This window comes from Panthera pardus, unplaced genomic scaffold (genome assembly GCF_024362965.1).
Source record: "Panthera pardus isolate Hobbes unplaced genomic scaffold, ASM2436296v1 HiC_scaffold_24, whole genome shotgun sequence".
Classification (NCBI taxonomy): Eukaryota; Metazoa; Chordata; class Mammalia; order Carnivora; family Felidae; genus Panthera; species Panthera pardus.
In genome coordinates, this window is record NW_026526810.1 from 18,846,290 (window position 1) to 18,865,573 (window position 19,284).

Genomic DNA, 19,284 nt, shown 5'->3' on the forward strand with positions numbered 1-19,284 from the left:
TATATTTTTCTATGTATGTTGTAATCTACTTTTACTTTTCTCGTGTAAGAATCCTTGTGACTGCATTTAGTGCCACCTGGATAATCTCCCCATCTCTGGACCCTTAACTTACATCACATCTACAAAGATCCTTTTTCCATGTAAGATAGTGTTTACAGCTTCCCAGAATTAGGATATGATATCTTTGGGGGTCATTATTTAGCCTACTACAATTGCTTGTAAGTTTTGCTTTCCACATAATTATAAATATAAATCAGCTAAGTTTTCTGTCACTATATAAGAAAGATTTCATTTCTTCCAGTTAGTTTCCAATAACATGTTCCTCATTTCCTTTTGAGCCTTTGTCTGCAAGATCTTTGATGCCCATATTCCTATCAACAGTGTCTTTATGACCATGTATTGTCAGTTTTCTCTGCCATGCACCTCACTTCCTTGCAGATCTTCAGCACAGAATAATTAACATCCATGTTTCAATTAACAATCTGTTCAAGGAAGGAAAGTTTTATGTATTGTAAATCTCTATATGAATTTCAGCATCTGCCTACTGCCCAATTCCAAACTTATTTTCACACTTTTAGGTATTTGTTACAATAGTACCTCACTTATAAGTACAAAACTTTGCATTATTTTCCTATTGATGCTGTAACAAATTATCACAAATTTACTGGCTAAAACACAATTAATTCATTTCCTGATAGTTCTGGAAGTCAGAAGTCCAAAAGGGTCTTACAAGGTTAAAATAAGTTATAGGTAGGATTGCATTCTTTCTGATTTCTCTAGGCGAGAATCTGTTCTTTGCCTCTTCCAGCTTCTAGAAGCCACCTGCATTCCTGAGTTCATGGCCACAGACTTTGACCTCTGCTTCTGCCATCACATCTCCTTTTCACATCACATCTCCTGATACTCCTGCCTCCCTCTCAAAATAACCCTTGTGATTATACTGGGCCTATATGGATAAACCAGGATATTCTCCCCTGTTGCAAGGGCCTTAATTTAATATACCTGCAAAGTTCCTTTGCCATTTAAAGTAATGTATCTATAGGTTTGGGGGTTTGAGGGGTAAGGACATGGGCATCTTTGTAGGACCATTTTTCTGCCTACCACCACCACATCTTCTACTGCACTGATGCATTGTTTTCATATAAATGAAAACGCTCAAATCTGAAGAGAATATTGGGTGGGAAGCTAGAGACTAACCTCCTTTTCACACTTAACTATTTTTTTCTCAGAGAATAAAAACAACTGTTATTATGTGTCTTTTTCAAATGGGAAGACTGGACCAGAGAAGTTAGGCAGTTTTACAAAGGTAAAACAGTTAGTTAATGGCAAAGCCATTAACTCTAGAATTTCACTGTTTTAACCATTTAAAGTTCTCTCCACCGTGACCTGCCCCTGGTCAAGCAGAGAATTCTTTAGTGAGTTTAGGACCCTAAACCCTTGATTAGGATGATATAAATCCAAGTTGAAGCAAATATTTTAACTCACAAAATGTCCTTTCTTGACCCTAAAATTAAAATGTTGTTGAAAATTGGGATGCTTGTTTCAATAAGTTAATGCTTGAATGTCTTAACAGAGATTAGGAGCAAAATAGAAATTTGACCTCTGGGGCAAGAGTGTGGAAATGCTGGATTTTTGGATCCACCAGTAGTTTAGAGAAGTTTTTTCTGTAAGGCATATTTCTTAATCTTTTGGGCTTCATTTCCTTCAACTGAAAAGTGAAGGTTTCTGGTAGGTAGTCTGTATGACTCCTTTGAGCTAGGACAATCCATTATTCCATAGAGTGCTTTGATCTCAATTCTATATGAAGGAGGTTGGTTATACATCAAGGTACTCTATATTTCAGAGACCCCATCAATGGAAGGCTTGCTCTTACCTAGAGATATATATTTTTTTGTATTATGAAAGCATAGGCCATTTTTGAAATGTTTAAAGGGATAAAAAATTTAAATGTTGTTCCCCTACTGAGGCTGAAACATTTACTTAGGGGATTTAGCTGAATAATGTGTTCATCCTTTAGAAGAAAGACACTATCATATATTTTTCCAGTGTTTGGAACTCTAATCCTAAGGAAGTCTGTTAAAATGGGGGAACAATCCATGATGCTTTAATGATAGCATTTATTGAGATAGGAATTGTAGAATTACTATCTTTTTATATATTTTTTATTTTTTTAATTTTTTACTGGAATTATTTCTTCTTTAACATATTCTTCTTTTTAGATTCAGCTAAATTCTGTCCACATGTCTCTGCCCACCATCACTACACCCTCCATTTTTCCAGCTATATGCTGAAAGCAGACTCCTTGGTGTACAATCCTTATCATCTTTTTTATATATTTTTTTATTTTTATATTTTTTTATTTTTATATTTTTTACTGGGATTATTTCTTCTTTAACATATTCTTCTTTTTAGATTCAGCTAAATTCTGTCCACATGTCTCTGCCCACCATCACTACATCCTCCACTTTTCCAGCTATATGCTGAAAGCAGACTCCTTGGTGTACAATCCTTATCATCTTTAAATGTCAGTGCAGTGGTTTTCAGAAGGTAGGCAGCTCTCAGGACCAAGGAACCAGAATAAAGCAGGACAGAAGATGCATGCTGTCTTTAGTAAGAGTTGAGACCACTATGGCAAAAGGAAAGGCTTCTCATACCTCATAAATACAGGGTGTTGGCCAAGAATGAAGGAAGACATGAGGAGAAGGGAAAAATCCAGGAGTAAGCAGTGTTTCCAAGGTGGGAGGTCAGGTCTCTCTGAGGGGATCTTCTCTGAGAAGTAGGAGCAAACAATAGAAATGCCAGGTGGTGGTGCCTCCAGTGGCCATTGACATAGAAACAAAGTACCACCACAAAGCACAGAAGGAAGAGAAATTAACTCTGATTCACCACACTGTCAAAAAACCAACAGATCTGGCTTCAAGTCAGCCTCCAGACCCAGTGGGCTATAAAGTGTTTCTTTATTTCTCAGTTATGTGAGCTGGCAGACGTGGCAGTATCTAGAGGGAAGATTCTGCCCTGGAGAGACCATCTCCACATCAGCCTGATGATGGGAGTGGGACCATAAAGTTGTCAATATTGTATGTGTAGGGGGCAACTTGAAGACTGCAGAACTGGATCTGCTGGTTCAAGTCTGTAGTACCTGTGGCTGGGCTAGGATGGCCAGGATCACCTGAAGCATCCCCACTTCCACTCCACTCCACACTACCCCAACTATCTGAGCCCAGGGTCTTCCTTACACCTAAACTATTTGAACAGAGGCTGTAGACCAGCACAGAATCTCCAAATCAAAGCTGTTCTCCAAGCTCCTACAGCACTGTTATTTCTTGTGCTTATTTTTGCATTCATTGCTTTGAACCTGGCATTGTAGCTTTATATACACTTTCTATTTTCTTACTAAAAAATTTGCTTCTGAAGAAAATTCTAGATTTTCTGAGTTCAGTGTGAATTTATTCTCTAAAACATATTTGACTCATTTAAGTTCTCTGTCCCTCTATTTGCTTTACCTTAAAAATTTCTTAAATTCACTAAAAGCCAAATGAAGTTAACATTATTTTCTTTTGTGCTGACTGAAGGCTTTCCTCACAGGCTGTGATTTTTAGGTCATAATTTTCTTAATTCTAGTAAGTAAATACTTACCTTATCCACTTCATAGTCTCTAATAATAGTCCTTATACATAGTTTATGCTTGAAGAACTCCATTGCAGTTTACTTATCATGTAAAACAATTTAAAAGTCTAACAATAGCTAGTTAGTTTAATATATATACATTATTATATTATTTATTATTATACATAATTGATTTAATATGAAATATATGCGTATATATGTATATATGTTATACATACACATATATTATGTATGTGTATATGAAATATGCATTATATACGCATAGTATGAAATATATTATATATGTATATTTGTATATATGTTATATGTGTATAATATATATAGTTATATATTCTATATGTACACACATACATATAGTCCAGACATCTGCATCCTATAATTATATAGTTCATCTTTCAAAGTAATCATTATGTAGAGATTTTCATGTGGGAAATATCCTGTTCTAATGTTAGATATACAAAAGACAAGAATGAAAGAAAATACATGTACATGTCAAAATTATCTGTACAGGGGCACCTGAATGGCTCAGTAGGTTAAGCATCTGACTTCAGCTCAGGTCATGATCTCACTATTTGTGAGTTCGAGCCCCACATTGGGCTCTGCACTGACAGCATGGAGCCTGCTTGGAATTTTCTACCTCCCTCTCTCTCTGCCCCTCCTACGCCCCCCTCAAAATAAATAAATAAACTTAAAGAAGTTTTTTTTAATATGTAGAAAAAATTTACCAAGTGAAATTACAAGTGAAATGATACCTACTTGTAGTTTTCTCCTTTAAAATTCTTTTGTATATTTCCATATCCTTCTATGAACATATACCACATATCATTTTAAATACTATCTCCCTGCCTGCATGTCATACTTTGATGATGTGTTCTCATCTATGTGCACTTATACCATCTAAAAGTCACTCCATCTTTGGGGGAATGGCCCCTCAAACCAGAGACAGCAGAGGATTTCTTCTCTTTGATAAGCACAGACCTTTCTTGCACTAACACATAAATTTGTCTCATTCACAGTATACATACATTGACTTCTTTGTCTGTAATCATTAACTATGAATTAGGTACTCAGAGCAGAAGGCTAATCTGTTTTAACAGGAGGAAGTAGTGAAGGTAAAAATGAATGTTTTTGCATTTTTATTCTCACTCTGGGCACAAAGGCAAGATCTGGACTCAATATAAGAGGGAAGGACCAATGGTGCTAATATCTTGAATTATTATTTGTCTAAAAATATAACTATAACATCTGTTTAAAGGTGAATATTTTATATTTTGATTTCATTCTATATAATTTAATTTCGTTTTAAATAGCAGAAGAAGGAATTTAAGAAACAAGATTAACTCATTAATGAAATTTAGATTCACTATCTAATTAGTAAAGTCTGTAGGGAAATAAAAGCACAACAATATGGCAATTTTGGAATTGTACAGAACCCATTCCCACTTAGTGTGTGGTGGATGTGCTGTCAGGAAGCCACTGCAGTCAGAGGCTTGGGCTTAAATCATTACTCCCTGACTTCATAGCTCTGCATACTTGTCCTGATCTTTTAATATCTATGCATCACTTTCCTTTCTCATAAACTTGGATGTTAATAGCAACAAATCTCATAATGCTACTCTGATTAGATGTGTTAATGCAGGTAAGGCACCTATCACAGTGCCTGACATACAACTGGTAGATATGATGTCCATTGCTGTTTGAGTATTGGTGGCAGTCGTAGCAGGCAGTAGTATTACTATCTGCAAGACCAGACATGGGTTAAAAACAATTAAGTTGTACCAGAAGATTGCTGTCATGACACAATTCACCTACTCTGTTTCATGTTATCAGTCCAGTACACAATAATTGTAACCAGCTTCTGGTCAGAATTTGGACTGAGAATTTATTATACATTTATATTTCTTGAGCTTATAAACTATTTTATAAAATACATATATTTCAACCTTGTCCAAGGAAATGTTTTGATTTTTCTGAGTTAGGAATGGGAAACAAACAATAAATCATTTTTAAAGGCATCTGGAATTACTTTACAAGTGGTAATGTATGTATAGACACACGAAGCCACAGAACTGACTAGATTTTATTTAATCCATATTTTTAAATGATATCCATCTTCAATGCAAACCTATATAATTTGGTGGGTCAGGCAGACAATTTCATAAAAGATGGTAATTAAAATTATGACTGAAGTACTTAATATAGCTCTATGGAACATGGTGGTTGCTCGGTAAATAGCCAGAATTGGTGAGTCATTTAAAAAGTCTTCATGTCTTATTTTTCAGCTTGACTATTTCTGCAGAATGCCCAATGCAACTTGAGGACTTCCCGATGGATGCCCATGCTTGCCCTCTGAAATTTGGCAGCTGTAAGTTATTTTCACAAGTAAGAACCACGGATATACTTTTGGGGTTATTTCCACATTCATTCAGAACTTGGGTTCCATATGTGAATAAACACAATATGGGTGGCAGTCTGCTTGAGAAGACTGGAATGCTGTGGAGTCCTCATACTTTTGTCCTCACAGACTAGTTTTCTTGTCTCTAACAGAGAATTATGTGTCGAGGCACATACCATAAAAATATCCTGGAGAAGTGTTTTCAGGCCCTCACCTGGCAGTTCTTTCTTTCTTTCTTTTTTTTTTTTTTTAATTTTAATGTTTATTTATTTTTGAGAGAGAGAGACACAGAGCACAAGCAAGGAAGGGGCAGAGAGAAAAGGAGACACAGAATCCAAAGCAGGCTCCGTGCTCTGAGCTGTCAGCACAGAGCCTGATGCGGGGCTCAAACCCACAAACCACGAATCATGACCTGAGCTGAAGTCGGACGCTGAACCGACTGAGCCACCAGGAGCTCCTGGCATTTATTTTTACTTCTCAGACTGCCGGTCATATCCTCTAAGGAGCCAACATTCATGACTCAATTTCCAGTAGTCAGCCATGATCTTCACTTCTTAATAGAATATTCCATAAGAGCAATGACACTGTCTTGTTCACCCTTACTGCTCATCCTGTACACGTTTTAGGAAACGTGTTTCTTGAACAAATAATTATTCATTAGGTGAACACCTTTGCATTCCAGCCATTCCAGATAGTGCAGTGATGACACTGTCCCTGAAAGTGTGCCTGCAGCTCCATCCTCCCTTCTGAGATGTTGGGAGGCAGGGTTAGAACCAAACTGTTTCCTTCTTTCTTTATGCTATCCATTTGTACTCATGCTATGCTAAGTTTTGATTTTTAAAAGCAGAAGAATGTGTTCCTGGAAATTAATCAGCAGACTTGTACTATTGTATTACATTTTTAATAATTGATGAACCAACATTGTTACATTATTATTAATTAAGGTCCATAGTTTATGTTAGGGTTCACTTGGTGTTATATATTCTATAGGTTTTGATAAATGTTTCCAACATTATATTATCATATAGAGTAATTTCACTGCCCTTAGAATCCTTTGTACTCCACTGATTCACCATCCCTTCCCTCAATCCCTAACAGATCTTTTTACTGTATCCATAGTTTTTTTCTTTTCCAGAAGGTCATACAGTTCCAGAATGTTCATACATAGTACAAAGCCTTGTCAGATTGCTGCTTTTAGTTAGTAATATGTATTTATGGTTTCTCCATATTTTTCATGGCTGAAGAACTAATTTCCTTTTAGTGCTGAGTAATATTCCATTGTATGCTTGTACCATAATTTCTCCATTCACCTACTGAAGGACATCTTGGTTGTTTCCAAGTTTGGGCAATTATGAAGAAAGCTGATAAAAACATCTGTGTGCGGGTTTTTGTGTGGACATACATTTTCAACTCCTTTGGTTAAATATCAAGAAGCACCAATGCTGGATCATATAGTGTGCATATGGTTAGCTGTGTAAGAAATTGACAAATTGCCATTCCCACCAACAAAGAATGAGAGTTCCTTTTGCTCCACATCTTCACCAGCATATGGTGTTATCAGTATTCTGGATTTTATCCATTCTAATAGGTGTCTAATGGTATCTTGTTTTAATTTACAATATCTTTGTGACATATGATACTGAATATCTTTTCATATGTTTATTTTCCATCTGTTTATCTCCTTTGGTGAGGTGTCTGCTCAGGGATTTTGCCCATTTTTAATCTGGTTGTTCATTTTCTTATTGTTTAGTTTTAAGAGTTCTTTATATATTTTGTGTACCAGTTCTTTATCAGCTGTGTGTTTCACAAATATATTCTCCAAGTCTACAGGTTATCTTCTCATTTTCTTGATAGTATCTTTCACACAGACTTTTTGTTTTGTTTTGTTTTAACTAAATTTTTCTTTCAGTGTTTATTTATTTTTGACAGACAGAGACAGAGTTGGGGGGGGGGCAGGGCAGACAAAGAGAGAGACACAGAATCTGAAGCAGGCTCCAAGCTCTGAGCTGTCAGTACAGAGCCTGACATGGGGCTCGAACCCACAAACCGTGAGATAATGACCTGAGCCGAAATTGGACGTTTAACCAACTGAGCCACCCAGTTATCCCCACATAGCAGACATTTTTAATTTAATGAAGTCCAGCTTATTATTTATTTAATGGATCACATCTCTGAGGTTATATCTAAAAACTAAGGTTATCTGGATTTTCTTTGTGTTTTCATCTAGGAGTTTTATAGTTTTGAATTTTACATGTAGGTCTGTGATCCGTTTTGAGTTAATTTTTGTGAAAGTATAAGGTTTGTGTCTAGATACTCATTTTTTTTCTTTGCATGTGGATGTCCACACCAATTTATTGAAAAGACTATCTTTTATCCACTGTATTGCCTTTGCTCCTTTGTCAAAGATCAGTTGACTGTGTGGGTCTGTTTTTTAGCTTTCAGTTCTGTTCCATTGATCTATTTGCCTATTCTTTTGCCAATACTATACACACTGTCTTGAGTACTGTAGCTTTACAGTAAGTCTTGAAGTTGGGTAGTATCAGTTCTCTGATTTTGCTCTTCTCCAGTATTATACTGGTTATTCCTTTGTCTCTCCACATGAACTTTAGAGTCAGTTTGTCAATATCCACAAAATAACTTGCTGGGATTTTTATTGGGATTGTATTGGATCTACAGATCAAGTAGGGAAAAACTGACATCTTGACATAATTTAGTCCTCGTGTTCATGAACATGAAATAACTCCATTTGTTTAGCTCTATTTTGATTTCTTTCATCAGAGTTTTGTAGTTTTCTTTATATAAGCCAGATTGCCTTGGCACCAAAACCAAAGATACTGCAAAAACGACAAAACTTTGGACAAATATCCTTCATGTATAGAGACACAAAGAAATTCTTAACAAAGTATTAGTTCATTGGGTTCAACAACAAAGTGAATAATACACAATGACCAAGACCAAGTAGAATTTAATCCAGGGATGCAAGGCTGAGATATAATCCACTATTTTAACATAATAACGAAGAAAACTAAGATAATAATATCAATTGAGGCAGGAAAAGCATTTGACAATATTAACACCTATTCATGGTAAAAATTCTCAGAAAACTAGTAATAGATGGGACATCCCGGAATGTGATAAAACACTTCTACAAACAGTCACAATGCAAACGTGTAATTAACATTACAATTAATGTAAAAAAAGACTAAATGGTTTCCTAAGAGTTAGAATAAGGCAAGGATGTCTGCTTTTACCACTTTTACCTCAACATAGTGCTGGAAATTCTAGCCTGTGCAAATAAGGCATGAAAAGGAAATAAAGGTGTACAGATTAAAAAAAACAACAACAACAAAAGAAAGATAGTTTTGTTTATTTTTTCTTAATCTTTTCACCTTTTGTTTCCTTTTCTTATAATACTGCGTTAGTTAGGACTAATGTTTACAACTTCCTGTCTAGTTGTTTTACATCAATTCTTGAGAAAGAGATATTGAAATCTCCAAATATAAATGTGGATTTGTATTTTTCTGCTTTTAGTTCAATCAGTTTGTTATGTTTTGGTGGCTTGACCATTTATCATTATATAATATCCCTTTCTGTCTCTGGTGATTTTCTTTGCTTTGAACTCAGTCTGATATCCACATAGACACTTTTGCTTTCTTTTTGAATAATATTTGAGTGGTATTTATTTTTCTTATTTTTACTCTTCAACATTTATATATCATTATGTTAAAATAAGTTTCTTATACACATCATATAGCCACGTAATATTTTTTAATGACTTGGTCAATCTATGTCTTTTAATTGGTATATTTTCATCATTTACATATAATGTATCTTTTGATATGTTAGACTGTCATTTTATTTATTTATTTTTGTTTTTTGTTCTTTATCTTTCTCATTTCTCTATTTTCCTTTTTCTGTCTCCCTGTTTGTTAGCTGGACAATTATGATTAGTTGTTTTATTATGATTACATTTTGACTTATAATATTTTTATACAGTTCTTCCTCAACTTGTGATGGGATTGCATCTGATAAACCCAGTATAAATTGAAAATATTGTAAATCAAAAATGTATTTATTATACCTAATCTACAGAACATCATAGCTGAACCTAGTTTACCTTAAATATACTCAGAATATTTATATTAACTGACAGTTGGACTAAATCATCTAACATAAAGTCTGTTTTAACAATAAGGTGTTGACTATCTCATGCAATTTATTAAATACTGTACTAAAAATGAAAAACATGCAAATGGTTGCATGGGCACAGAATTGTTGTAAATATATCAATTGTTTACCCTTGTGATCACATGATTGATTGGGAGCTTTGGTTCACTGCCACAGCCCAGAACAAATATTGCTAACTTGGGAAAAGAGAAAAATTCAGAATTTGAAGTACAGTTGCTACTACATAGCAATAAGTTTGACTCCCCAAAACTTAACTACTAATAGCCTACTGTTGATGAGAAGCTTTACCAATAACCTAAACAGTCGATTAACACATATTTTGTATATTATAGGTATTATATAATATATTCTTACAATAAAGTAAGCCAGAGAAATAAAATATTACTAAGAAAATCATGATGAAGAGAAAATACATTCACAGTATTATGCTGTAATTATAAAAAAATATATCTGTGTATTAGTGGAGCTGGACGTTCAAACCCATGTTGTTCAAGGGTTAACTATATACATAACTTATCACAGTCTACTGGTGTCTTCCTTTAACCAGATCAAATGAAAAATAAACCTTACCTCCGTTTACATGTGCTTACCTTCCCATAATTATAAATACAGTTGCCTTAAAGATGTTGTCTATATACGTATAGAACCATATCAGAGAGTTTTAGAATTTTTATTTGAACCATCATACTTAATTTTACAAACCCAAGACAAGAAGGAAATTCTATTGTATTTGCTCATATTTTTACTTACTGTGTTCTTTTTTCATTCTAATTGTTCCAAGATTTCTTCTTTATAACTAAGTTGTTTTATAATAAAATAATAACAAAATATTTTATAATAAAACTTATTTATAACTAGCAAACTGTCTTTAGGTATTTTTGGGGCAATAAATTATCTTTGTTTTTTTTTGTTTTTTTTTTCATTTGAAGAGGTTTGATTTTTCCCTTCATACCTGATGGATATTTTCATAGGATTCTGTACTGATAGTTCTTTTGGCACTTGAAAGATGTGCTCTTTTATGCTTGCTTCCTTGTTTTCTAATGAGAAATCTGATGCCATTCAAATCATTTTTTGCTTGTAGGTAGGATGTCATTTTTCTCTGGTTACTTTCAAGATTATTTTCTTTGCCTTTAGTTTTTAGAAATTTAACTATGCATTGGTGTAGATTTCTTTGAGTTTATTCTGCCTGGGCCTTGCTAAGCTTCTTGAATCTATAGATTTTTATGAAATTTAGAAGTTTGAGCAATCATTTCTTTAAATACTTTTTCTGCTCCATCATCTTTCTCTTCTCATTTCCTGATTCCAATGACATGAATATTAGATTTTTTTATATATCCCCATAAGTTTTTTTTTTTTTTAGGTGTTAACTCTTCTTTATTTATTTATTTTTTTAATATGTGAAATTTATTGTCAAACTGGTTTCCATACAACACCAAGTGCTCATCCCAAAAGGTGCCCTCCTCAATACCCATCACCCACCCTCCCCTCCCTCCCACCCCCCATCAACCCTCAGTTTGTTCTCAGTTTTTAACAGTCTCTTATGCTTTGGTTCTCTCCCACTCTAACCTCTTTTTTTTTTTTCTTCCCCTCCCCCATGGGTTTCTGTTAAGTTTCTCAGGATCCACATAAGAGTGAAACCATATGGTATCTGTCTTTCTCTGTATGGCTTATTTCACTTAGCATCACACTCTCCAGTTCCATCCATGTTGCTACAAAAGGCCATATTTCATTCTTTCTCATTGCCACGTAGTATTCCATTGTGTATATAAACCACAATTTCTTTATCCATTCATCAGTTGATGGACATTTAGGCTCTTTCCATAATTTGGCTGTTGTTGAGAGTGCTGCTATACACATTGGGGTACAAGTGCCCCTATGCATCAGTACTCCTGTACCCCTTGTATCCCCATAAGTTTTGAGGCTTTTCATTTTCTCCTATTTTCTCCCTGTTTCTCATGTTATTTAATTTCTGTTGTTTTGTCTTTGAGTTTACAAACTCTATCCTTTCTTTCCTCCATCCTCTTTATTTACTCATGTATCGAACTTTTTATTACAGTTATTGTATTTTTCACTTTTGTGAAGGTTAATTTGTGTGTCAACTTGACTGGGCGATGACATGCCCAGATTTTTGGTCAAACATTATTCTGGGGGATGTCTGTTAGGATGTTTTTGGAAATGATTAACATTTAAATTAATAGTCTGAGTGAAGCAGATTGCCTTTTCTAATGCGGTGGATGTCATTCAACTAGTTGAAGTCTTGAACAGAACAAAATGTTTGGCCTTCCAATGATATGGGGAAATTCCTCCTGCCTGACTGCCTTAATCAGGGCCCCTGGCCTTTTCCTGCCTTGTACTCAAACTGAAACACCAGGTCTTGCTAAACTTCTTGGGCTCCCAGTCTGAGATGCATAAGGTAAGAATAAAGCCACAGAACTCACTACTGGGTCATCTCTTGAGTACCAAGATCCCAAGACCTGTCTGCCTTATTCTTTCTACATTTCAGATTCTTCCTATATTTTATGTCATATCCAGATTTTCTAGTTATATTTAGTGAGAGGAATAGGGGAAAACACATCTCCATTCTCCTGGAAGCAGAAGTCCCCTTGCATGTGTTTTTATTATTATTTATATTTCCTAGGGTTTACTGAACTTCTTGAATTTCTAAATTTGTCTTTCACCAAATTTGAGGAATTTTGGCCATTATCTCTTCTAATATTTTTCTCTCCCATCCTTCTTTTTCCATCTGGAGTCTAATCTAATTAATTGTTAATGTTTGTTTATTTATTTATTTATTTATTTATTTATTTATTTATTTATTTATTTTGAGGTAGAGAGCACAAGCAGGGTAGGGGGAGAGGAAGAATCCCAAGCAGGCTCTGTGCTGACAGCACAGTCAAAATCAAGTGTTGAACACTTGGGGAACCTGGGTGACTCAGTGGGTTAAATGTCTGACTTTGGCTTAGGTCCTGATCTCAGGGCTCATGAGTTTGAGCCCTGCCTTGGCTCTGTGCTGAGAGCTCGGAGCCTGGAGCCTGCTTTGGAATCTTTGTCTGTCTCTCTCTCTCTGCCCCTCCCCCACCTCTGAAAAATAAATATTATAAAAAAGAGTTGGATGCTTAACTGACTGAGCCACCCAGGCACCCCTCTTTATTCTTTATATTGGATAATTTTTATCACTCTGTCTTCAAGTTCACTGACTTATGTCATTTCAATCTGTGGCTAAATTCATACAAAAAATTTTTATTTAGTGTATTTGTCAGTTTTAGAGTTTGTATATGTTTCTTCAAAATAATTTCAATGCCTCTGCTAAGACTTACTCTTAGTTTTTCATTACATTTTTTCATTACAAACCATTACATTTTTTTCCTTTACACTCTTAAGCATAGCCATTTAATCTGCTTTAAAATCCTTATATGCTAAATCCAGGATCTGAATCCTCTTAGGAGCATTCCATATTGATTGTATTTTCTCTTGAGTCTGGGTCACTTTTTTGTGTTTCTTTTACATTTAATATATATTTTTAATTCTTTCCTGGCTATCTCAGTGTTGTATTGCAGAGACTGGATTCTGTTAAATTTAGAGTGTCATTTTTTTTTCTTTTTTAGTTAATTAACTTGGCCAAAGGAAAACTCCAAACACTGTCTTTCCTATAGTAGGCAACAGATGAAATGTCAGATGGTTCTTCTACCTTAGTTGGGCTGGTAGGATTATGCTCCATGTATGTATAATTCAGGGTAAGTATACATATCTGGGTAGAATTTACATACATCCATTACATCAAATTTGTGATTTCTTCTCTGTGGCTCTTTCCTTTCTAGGATTTTGCGTGTCATTTTTCAGATGTGCTATTCTGATAGTCTACTTTTCCTTTGGTTCTTCGAGCCAGGAAGACCAAAGGAATCCATCCAAGCTTTAGCCACTTCACAGCTCTGACTCAAAGCTTTTTAAGTAGAAAGGCATTCCCTTCCTCTGAGCCAACTCCCTCCAGTCTTTTCCTCTATTTGTTCACTCTCCAGTGCGCTTCAGGGAGTTCTCTTTTACATGGTGTTAATAGTAACAACTACTAACAACCACTTTGCTGTTACTGGCAGGGGAAGTTTGTTTGATTCCAGGGGTTTCCTTTTGTATTACTTCTATCATTTCAAACAGGTTTTTGGGATTAGGAAAGGTGTATGTGTGTGATGAGCCAAAAGTTGGGTTGGATGGAAATATTTTTTTTTCAAACTATGACCTTTAAATGCCAAGGAGAGATTCAACACACATTTATTTGGGAGAAGCAGCATAATGGAAAGCGACTTTCACCAGGATTTATTTAAATAATATGTTGCCATGTGGAGGCTGTGCACATCAGTGCTTGAGACGAAACCTTCAAAAGATCCTGAGGCATCTTATTTGGGAATCACTGATTCATGTCCCTGAAGGAAAATAAATTGTTCATGTCCCCAAGAGGAAAATGAGTTGTATAATGTAAAATTAGACCCCTCTTTGCATGTGAAAATTATGCTCTTTATTTGATCAAAGGCAAGACACTAAAAGTGAAATTGTCATTTTTTGCATCATTAATTAAATAAGATCAAGTTAATGGGATATAATGACAATGGTTTACAGGATAGGCAGCACAAGAGCAAATTTTGGTTAAAGAAAATATGTGACCCTCTAAATCATTCTTCACTAAAATATCTCCTATTCAACAGTCAACCAACTATAGTTAAGTCATTTATTACATTCAGTGATAAAATACACATCTGATAGGATCTCATCACTTCTATAATCAGTCATACCAAATGGGCTCAGTTTGTGTGTGTGTGTGTGTGTGTGTGTGTGTGTGTGTGTGTGTGTATTTTGAACTCAGTAGAGAGCCCCAAATAAATATAAACATTCTTGAGATTTTGAACTCTCATGATAAATTTTTTTTTTATCTGCCTGATATTTTGAAGATTGGTTTGATTTAGATGTTGATTGTTTCTGTATATCTGCTATTAATATCATTGCTATCAGGGGCACCTGGGTGGCTCAGTCTGTTAAGTGTCCGACTTCAGCTCAGGTCATGATCTCGGGGTCCGTTGAGTTCCAGCCCTGCATTGGGCTCTGTGCTGATAGCTCAGAGCCTGGAGCCTGTTTCAGATTCTGTGTCTCCCTCTCTCTCTCTGACCCTCCCCCATTCATGCTCTGTCTCTCCCTGTCTCAAAAATGAATAAACGTTAAAAAAATTTTAATATCATTGCTATCAGATTCAAAGTGATTTAAAGGATTTTCTTCATACATCATGTGTATATACAGTTGCCCAAGAGATGAAAAACTGCACAAACTTTACCTTTCCTCAGCTTATATGGTTTCAGCTCAGGATATAATAATTTTAACAGAAGAAATGTTATTTAATTAAGTGTGTCTCTTACTTGTCTTTCATCTTTTTGATTTACTAAAAATAGCTGCTTGGCCAAGTAGTTCCCTCATTCCATGGGCATCTGAGCACAGTGCAGAGGCTAAATGTGATAGTATAATGAGTTTCAAATTACCCAATCCAACAGTTCTCTGCTATTAGGAGACAAAGGAATGCAAATAGGTGTCATTATTCTAATGAGCCACATGCTCTGGCTTCTCTAATGCAGGACTGAATTAACAGACATTTCTGTTATTGCTATCTCTACTCTCAAGAATTCAAACAAATGTTGAAATTAGCCCTAGTTTACAAAGGGATCTTTCCTAGTCCACAAAGAAATTCCTTAAAGATAATGGCATGGCTTATATTTGGAAGCAAGTGCTTAAATCAAGATTTTTTAAGAATTAAAAAAAGTTTATTTTTTGTTTATTTTATTTGTGGAATGATGCATTAAATAGTAAATTAAGTCATGAAACAACATCTGGATTCATGAAAATATATGCTAAATTAGATGCGGATGCCTGTTTGGTAAACATCCAGTGGAGAGAATTTCACAAAATTAGGGTAAATCTCACTGTAGTAAGCTATTAGTTCATTCAAACATGTGGAATTATGACACTGTTAACTGCATTCATCATGCCCAGCAACTCAGCATGAGTGTAGGTGATCTAGAACACAGGTTTCAAAGTGTCTAATCCGCATTTTAGTCTGTGAGGTCTGAGAAACACATTGAAGTTCTGTCTGTGTTGTGTCTTAGATGCACTAGTTAACTGTGATTACTATTTAACAGCTACACTGGGTGTGTTCTCATGCTAGATGCAGTGAGAATCACAGAAGCATAAGTTCTGCTCCCAAGGAGTTAATGGACACGTTACATAATAAGGTTAAATAACCCTGTACAGCTGAAAAAGCCACTTGGAATTCAGATGGGGAAACTCATCATGGGGATGATATTTTATTTTATTTTTATTTATATATTTTTTTATGGGGATGATATTTTAAACTGAACCTGGAAGGATTTGAATAGGAGGGTAACAGAAATAAGGACAAAGCACAAATGACTGGGGGTCACTTAGTAGAGGTGATGAACACCTCTTTTGGGCAAATGACAGGATGGCATAACCATTCAAATATGAAAGTGTAAAAGTAGTAGGCAGAGTGGGAGAGGTTTGTGGAGCAAGGGGAGGATGTGCTGGGCTCACTGCTAGGTAGGTGACACCAAGAGCTAGGAATTGCCCTGAAGCACTAGAGACACTGAGAGTTGAGAACAGCGTGGTGACCAGATGTGACAAGGGTGCTGGCCAGATGTGATCCAGGATCAAAGGGGGACATGAGTCAAGGGTGGCATCATGATTTTAAGACTATGTGACTTTGGAAATCTATTTTCCCTAAGGAAATTGAAAGTGATTGGAAGGAACTGCTAGTTTCAGTTAAAAAAGCTGATTGGTTTATGAAGTGGTGGGAAATTACATGAAGGGATTTCTTCCTAATGTTACTTCTAGGCTTTTGCTCTGCTTCTCACTCCTTTTCACAAGGGGAGGGTCTTTTCTGCTGGGTGGTGACCGGCCTTAGTCCTTCTTTCCTGATTGGTTCCCGTTTAAGTCCATGGACACAGACAGTGTAGTCTTTTTGACTCTCTCTGTTAGACCAGGCAGCACAGTGACCATACGTAATTTTACAGACTGGATTGTGGAGTGGTTATGGGCCATTTGATTAGCAACCCTCAACTATCCACTGTAATTTCTTTGGTAACAGGGCAGAAATGTTATCTGCTCATCTCCATCTGCAGATAGCTACCCTTATGTCTCAATTGATTCTAGGCAAGGAAAAAGGCATAGGTAACTTTTACCTACTGAATTCAAAGCAGAGATATTGGGTATCTAGTAGGCCATTAGATATAATGTATCTACATACATTTATATCATATGAAGTTTGTAATATAAATTATGCAATTGATGGGTCAAGTGTTGACTTGGATTTCAGCACAGAATACTGAGGCTCAAGGAGGTTGAGGACCCTGCAGAAGGTCATACACGTGATGGTTAGTGAGGTCTCCTTAGGCAGGTATTCTGCTCATTGCCACCTTCCATTTCAGAAGAGAGAGGAGGGCTGAGGACATGGCTGTCAGAGAACTTAAATTCTGTATGTTTTCAAATTACCAAAATTCGGCTCATTGGGTACATACTAATCTGCATTTCTTCTAACATCATAGGCAATGAATGCACAAGGTAAAATGGATGTCCTGTCTGGTTATTGGCAGTTCCTGGGTTCCCAAGTGTCCATGCAACCTATCAGATGAGGCTAACCAATGGTCTTCACACATTGGGTTTGCTTTGACTGACAGTTAAAAAGTCAATTTAGGTTTGAAGATCTTTTCAAAGTTTGAAGTTTGGATCTGACACAAACCAAAATTCTTCCCAATATATGGGTATGTTCCTAATATTTATTAAGCAACCTACTGTGTTAGGAATATGCTAAATGTCTAACATTGATGAATATACTTTGCCCTCGCAGTGGCCCTAGGATATGGGAGTTATTTTCCCTAACTTACAGATGCGGAAATAGAGGTTTAGAGCATATATTGGCTGTTGAAGCTCAGAGTCACACTGCTATATTTCTTTCATAGTTTAGCAAACACTCATTGCTTTTTAAAGTCCTTATAAATAAGGGTTAAAAGTGACATCTCTACCTTCTAATCAGGATTTGCAAAGCTAGACCTGGATAAACAGAAAGTGTCAACCCAGGAAAAGGAGCCACTCAGAAAGCAGTGATGAATTCCCAAGTCAGTTAAGAGTAAAAGTATTTAAAACCTTCCTGCCTTGCTGTGCTGATATATGGTTGACAGGAGGCGAGTATTATGTTTCTAGAGCTCTAACTCGTAACAAATGATAGCACAACAAAACTGATTGCCTCATTTACTGTTGTGCATGGCTAAAAGATGGAATGCCATGCAGCTAACACAAAGAGAATAATTTAGTGCTAAATACCCAGGGTGAAATGCACATGAGTGTCATTTATTCTCACCCTTAATTTGATGAAGAGAGAAGAACTTAGCAATACTGAACTGAAATGACAGAGGCCACACTGGCTCTTGTTATTATTAATGCTATTAACATTATCAATATCAATAGGCTATTTAATACTAACAGTTTGAAAAGCAAGATGTTATGAATTATTAGTTTGCCTTATAAGATACACTCATATATCACTTGGTGATTTCAAGTAACTTTTATATAATTAACAATTATTATTTTATTGGGTCTTTATTATAAATATTATTATACACACACACACTCACCAAAAATGGAGAAAGAGGCTGAGAGATTATATGCCCAACAAGCCTGCATGTATCAGAGTTAGCCTTGTGCCCAGCCAGTGATCCCTGCAGCATAGACGTGCTTCCCTCCTCAATATGCCACTTAGCCTCAGAGCTCAAGGAGAGCCATCTGCAACTGTATGCCATCTCCAATACCACTGTAGAAAGTAATTCCTAGCACTGCAGTCAAGAGAGCAGATGGGGTGGGGTCTGTGCCTTCCATAGGCCTGTACCAGTCTTCACACCCACCTCAGTGCCTCCTCCACCACCCCAGGACTCCTATCTGTGACCTAACTCCAGGCCACCAGAAAGGACACTTGCACCTCTAGACCTCTACCACTTTTCAGAATGCTCCATGTGTCCTGATGTCCTCTCTCT

At 35.9% G+C, this 19,284-nt stretch overlaps 2 protein-coding genes across 3 annotated transcripts in view; one reads left to right on the plus strand and one right to left on the minus strand.

The window, feature by feature from the left end:
• Positions 1-19,284, minus strand: part of GABRB3 (gamma-aminobutyric acid type A receptor subunit beta3) — a 451,589-nt gene that overhangs the window by 423,115 nt on the left and 9,190 nt on the right. The window lies entirely within an intron of this gene.
• GABRA5 (gamma-aminobutyric acid type A receptor subunit alpha5) overlaps positions 1-19,284 on the plus strand; it is an 83,083-nt gene that overhangs the window by 45,908 nt on the left and 17,891 nt on the right. For both annotated transcript variants that reach the window (XM_019435793.2, XM_019435794.2), the window contains one exon: positions 5,910-5,992. In XM_019435793.2, coding sequence (XP_019291338.1) covers positions 5,910-5,992 — 83 coding nt within the window. The remainder of the gene's footprint in view (positions 1-5,909; positions 5,993-19,284) is intronic.